This window comes from Lates calcarifer, unplaced genomic scaffold (genome assembly GCF_001640805.2).
Source record: "Lates calcarifer isolate ASB-BC8 unplaced genomic scaffold, TLL_Latcal_v3 _unitig_5784_quiver_486, whole genome shotgun sequence".
NCBI classification, from domain to species: Eukaryota; Metazoa; Chordata; class Actinopteri; family Centropomidae; genus Lates; species Lates calcarifer.
The window spans coordinates 377,936-383,935 of record NW_026117725.1 but is presented as its reverse complement, the minus strand read 5'-3'; the positions used below and the strand labels follow the sequence as shown (position 1 = coordinate 383,935).

General features: G+C 38.1%; 1 protein-coding gene across 1 annotated transcript in view; it reads left to right on the top strand.

The window, feature by feature from the left end:
- Positions 1-1,133: 1,133 nt before the first annotated feature.
- LOC108876794 (RNA binding protein fox-1 homolog 3) overlaps positions 1,134-6,000 on the top strand; it is a 266,422-nt gene continuing 261,555 nt past the window's right edge. Inside the window, exon 1 of the mRNA XM_018666526.2 lies at positions 1,134-1,190. Within this exon, the coding sequence (XP_018522042.1) occupies positions 1,163-1,190 (28 nt within the window). The 5' untranslated portion in view covers positions 1,134-1,162. The remainder of the gene's footprint in view (positions 1,191-6,000) is intronic.

Sequence of the window (6,000 nt, the reverse complement as noted above, 5' to 3'; positions counted from 1 at the left end):
TTTATTTGTGTACAATAATTGTCAACTGAGTGCATTATTATTTGTGTAATAAAAGTAGCCTAAGTAGAAATTAAAGCTGCAAGCTGCACTGAACGGGCTCTCGCATCCATGCACGTTGGGGGAACGGATCCACAGGGTCACCATAGGTTGTATGACACAGTTAACAAGACTTAACAAGTATGCTCTTGGCTGGCTTTAACTGTACTAATGTGAAATGGATTGACGTGTGGATGTGTTCAGGGTGGGACCATTATCAAAATTCTTAAAATCTTAAAAATGTTTGAGTTACAGCAACTTCCTGTTTCAGCATCGAAATTTGAGGTTCTACTAAGGTCATGCCCTTTAACAAAAACTCAATCTTTTAATAACTTAATCACAAAGGCTTCAAGAGCATACTGAGTTTAAGGTCAATATGATAAAAATCTGTAGGAGTTTGTTCAAATACAACATCTGTAAATAGCAAAAACTGAACAAAATTTGCATATTAAAATGAAAATGGCTGACTTCCTGTAGGTTTTAGGCCATGATGTCAAAAGACTTTTTTATACATCTGGGCATATTAGATTTGCCTGCCAGATTTTGTCCACCTAGGACAAACTATGCCCAATAGCAAGAGGCTTTTGAAAATTTCTGGGGGCCACCATAGACCCATTTTGCACCATCCATCCATCCCTACCATCTGTAAATTTATATTAGGTCTGATGCATGAGCAAAGTTGGGTTTTTGATCATGTTTAGGCCCTAAAATATGCTATTCTAATAGGGCCTTCACACCGATCAGTGTTCAGGCCCTAACAAGAAAAGTAAAACCTTTACTTGATTTTCCTTTCTAAGCTTGATCACTTGTTTTCACACAGATCACTCGTTTAATTGTCATGAGCTAATACTGATCACTACAGTATAATGTCCTACTGCAGCCACATTCACACACGCATTTAATTGTGCTCTCTGTCTGATGGCACAAACACCAATAAAGGAATTGTTTGTGGTTTAAAACATCAGACTTTTAAATGTGAATCAGACCTTTGTCTCATCTGTAGGTGAATGGTTTGCTTCAAACAACCTGTGTTTAATGTTAAAATGTATCTTTGATTGTCTTTTTCTCTCTGTTCTGTGCTTGTTTAACAGGGCAGCACAAAGGTCCCCTCTTTCAGACCAGTTGGATGTACATGGAGACTCCCAGTTGGGCAGGTCAGTGTATGTGTGTATGTATCTCTTGATTTGTTGCAGACAATCACACAGCAACACCACATCTGTATGTACTGTATATTCCCACATCCAGTGGGTTTAGTAATGCATGCTCAGACATCAGCTACCAAGGGGCGTGTGTGTATGTGTGTGTGTGTGTGTGTGTGTGTGTGCAGCTGGCTGTCTCTGTGAGAGTGTATGTGCAGAGGGAGAATGTGCTGACTGCAGTGCTTTGGTTCTGGGCATGCCCATTAGAAGTGGCTATAAATCCTGAGTGCAGTGCTCTCACTGTGTCAGCAGTCTAGCCAATGAATGGATATTAAACGCCACAAAAAAGTCTCTTTAATTCTGGCCTGCTTCTGCTATGCTGCCTGCTTCTTCTATCTATCTATCTATCTATCTATCTATATTGTTTATCTCATTTTCTTTTCTCTTTATATTATTTACAGCTTGTCATATTGACCTCTTATCTGAAATGTAGGCTTGTACATGCTCAAACCCATTGTGCTTATATCATAGAGGGCTATAAATAGTTGAAAAGAACATTTTAGTGAGGCTCTAGATGAAGAACTCTAGATTACCATTTTGAAAGCAGACATAACCAAATACTCAAATGCATACTGTTAAAATGGTGGCTGAGACCAAGGCATGTGTTGAATGAACTTGTGCAGTAGCTTTTGGATCTTAAACACAAAGTGTTTTGCTGTTATGTTTCCCAGGTTCCATTGGGTTCATGGTGTGTTTTAGTGCAGACTCGTAAATGCCGGCTATAAACGCTCAGTCCTAATATTACCCTGCACACTCCCTGCAACTCACTCGCTTCCAAACCTCCATGCAGCTTGATCATAAAAAATGTATTATTATTTTGATTAAATTTGAGTTCCTGAAGTGTGACCTGGCTATAGGTGTGGCCATCTGTCCTCCTGGCACATCAATACCAATCTAATAGAAGGAGGATAGATCAATCACAACCAGCTTAGATCTGTGGACATATACACAGCCCATGTGGTTCCTCTGTAGCCTCTGCATCAACCCACTGTACAAAATCCATTGTGTGTGTACCAGTGAGTGGATTGGAAAGCTATACTGAGGATTTTGGATATTCTGAGCATGCATTAAAATATCAGTAGAAAAGACTATGGTCTGAACATCATACAGTAAAAACACCATACAGCACACCCAATAAATACTTTGTAGAGGAAATCAGTTTAATCAATGTATGCCATGAAGGAAGTGACAGGAATTTATAATACACATAATAAGCTGAAGCGCACACACACACACACACACACACACACACAGTTCCTCCTCTCTCTACATAATATCAATTATAGCTTGGCCTGGTTCAGCCTCCATCGGTGTTCGTCAACAGGCCTCCAGGCCCAATCAAGGCTCTGTAGCCCAATTACACTGACATGGCAGCTAATTGGAAAGTTGTGCATGTCTCAAAGAAAGGATCATTGTTGGAGAGAGTTTCAGCTCCTTTGAAGCTCCATGATGAGATTTGCATCGGTGAGAGCTGTTGTGCAAAGATTGTATTTGATGTGTGCTGATATATGTGGCTGACACTGACTTAATTATCAAAAGCAGCCCAGTTATTATTCTTCATTGTTTTCATAGTACTTGGGGTTTAATAGATGTAATCTATTTCATTGATATGCCTTTCCACTTTACTAGTTGTAGTGTTTTTTTTTTGTTTGTTTGTTTGTTTGTTTTTTTTGTTTTTTTTGGTTGTTGTTTTTTGCTGTTTAGCAACAAGCCCTGCTTGTTTGAATCAAGTCCTGTTAAACCAAATGAACTAAAGTGCTGATGTTGTTTGATGTAATATGCTAGTATGTTCTGCAATAAGATTGGTGAAAAATAAATAAATAAAAGAAATAATCAATATGAATGAAAAACATTTCCCTTCATCCTTAAAGCTGGAATGCCCAGCTACTTAAGTGCCTCCTCCAGCCAACATGTTATTTTCCCCATTAGTGAGAAACTTCCTTGAAAAATTCTGACTGATGTCTGCCTGTGATATGATAGAGCTTGACTGTAAAGTGCAACATCAGCCATGTCACGTGGCATTACATTTGTTTGATCTATAACACACAGGAAATTGGTGCCATAGTGGCATATTTTGAGGAGCTCACTGCTGCATGGATATGTGGGGTTACGTAGAAAGCAATAGGTGTGGGTGTTTTGGTGCATATGCCACTTTGTTTTGTGTGTTTTTCACTTTGATCTCAATTGGAAACCTAGCATTATGGCATCACTGTGCACTGTGATCTAAATGCTGTTACAGAGATTTTCATACTCTGTCAAGACCAGCAGGTGGGGAGGTTTGAATATTTGCTTGGATTTTTTTTCTTAATTTTTATATAGCTTTCTACCAGTAAATGTTGACAGGAAGTATATTTTCAAGGTCCAAGTTTCATTTGCAAATAGGAAAAAAAATATTTAATAAATAAAAAATTCAGGTCACTGAAAAACCAGGCTAATTAACGTGGTGCTTAGTTCTAGAGCTTAAACACAAAATAATACAAACTATGACATTTTGTAAATGCAGCAGCTCACCAGTCAAAGATTTGCCCTTATTTTAGGTTTTTATTAAGCTACTCATTCCCCAGAAACAAACTTTTCAGGATCACAGAAACAACATAAATGTAAATAAATGTAAATGGCAGTCTCCTTCAGTGATTAATAGTGTACGCTTTCTATCTAAACCCTTTAACTCTGTGGTGATTTTCCTGAACAAGTGTACTTTTCTACCACCCTGCAAAGCTTCATGAAGCTTGTCTTTTCAAAATTATCCAATTAAGTTGAGGGTCCTTTGATGCCCAGAGGTTAATGGAAGCTCTTGTTCCTCTAGTTGGGAAATTAATCTCACTCCTACAATGATTTTACATTTGTCACATATTTCCCATCAGCTAGAGACATAGGACAGTTTTACAATATATACAGAAAAACTGAATGTGGACTAAGACAAGACTGTGCCTTGATCCAACCAGGGAGATATTCAGCATGATGACTATTGACTCATGATTGATCCCTAGACACACAAACTAATTCAAACTGTGCCTGTGACACTGATTGCTCTGTGCTGATAGCTCCATACTGGCTGGTGGAATTTGACCCCATAGTCATTTGTTAATGTTAGTGAAGCTGTAAGACTTTGTTTCCTCCTCGTTAAAAATTAAAGCTTGGTCTTAATGGTGATAGCACAAAGCAACCGCTGAGCTGTTAAAGCCACCCTTACATTATTAACACAGATAAACCCTAGTATCCTAAATAGAAAAAAACTGACACACATATGCAGAATTGTACACTGCACATATCTTCACTTCAGTTGCAGATGCAATGTATGTGCATATACTAATTGGCAACAAAGGGGAAAAAAGGCTCAATAGACATAAACTGTTATCAGTGTGGATTCATTAGCTTTCATTTTGAAGACACACAAACACACAGACAGAGAGAGCTTAAGGGTGTAAATGACAAAGGTTCACTTTGTGTTTGTTAAAGTGATGTCCAGTGTCTCTGAGCTGCTTTTAACACTCCCAGAAAGGCCATTACAATTACAGGAGTGTTGGCCAAAAAGGAGTGAAATGGAGAAGAGTGTGATGAGAGTAAAAGAGGACTGTCAGCACAAAGACTGGCAGAGATGCTTTTAGCCTCTCTCCGCAGGAGTAATGTCCAATTACTGGTCTGTTTGAGGCCGCCGCTTCGTACTGTCATCAGCACACAAGCACCAGGTTATGGCCTCTGTATTGGGCCAATTGTCAGCTGTCGTAGATCATAATCAACCAGCAAGTACTTGGGTGATTCAGAGAAGCCGGGCATTTCACACTGAATATTCAAGTTGTTGTACTGTGTATAATAGGCTGGAGAGCTCTCAGACAATGAATAAATCCTCCCTCTACACCTTCAACATCATACTCAGATGAGCTACGTGTTTTTTGGTGCTCCATATAATATCTTTGTGAACTGTTAACTCCAGTACTATATTTGTCTCTCCTGAGTTTACAGGTATTACAAAAAGAGTTGATGACAGTGTGTAGATGTGTCGGTGTTCCATCTCCTCTGCCTATGACCAGCAGGTGGTACCAGATATTTAACTTTCTGGTCTTTGTATTTTTCTCTCTATTGTTTTCTCTCTATCATTGCACTGCTTTCAGCATGAGCAGTGCAAAGATTGTTGTATTAATGCTGTGTTGAAACATGTCACAGCAGTGAATGCTTGTTATTTATAGTACTGTTGACTTAACATATGTTTTTTAAATCTTTTATTATCAAACAGATATGAGCATTATTGTTACATACATGCTACAGCACTTATGTGCATATAGTCACATGAAAGCAAAAATAATAGATTTGTGCTGTATTTAGTTTTATTTTATCTCTAGCACTTGATATTTTTTCAAGATACTTAGTATGGTGAAACAGCTACTAGTGATATTTATCAGTAGCACCATTGTTAAGTCACACAGGTGTTGAATAAACCCTCTGTTTATTCCATTTATCCAAACCAAACCAAGCATTTGAAAATGAAACCAGCCAACCCCCCAAAAAATGTCCACAGTCATCATACATTTCATAGAAAAACTGTGTAGTGGCTTCAATAAGCACAGCAGGTCAAAGTTCAACAGAGATGTCAGAACTTTCAATAAAATCTCTTTAAAGCACACAACAGCCCCCCAACCATCCTTTGAACTAAAACATTAAGTCTCTTTTGGTTTGACTTTTTAATCTATTATAACCACCAGATTTAATATTGGTTTTTAAAAAACAAATGTTAGACATGGGATCAGATAGCTTGTAAGCACTGAAA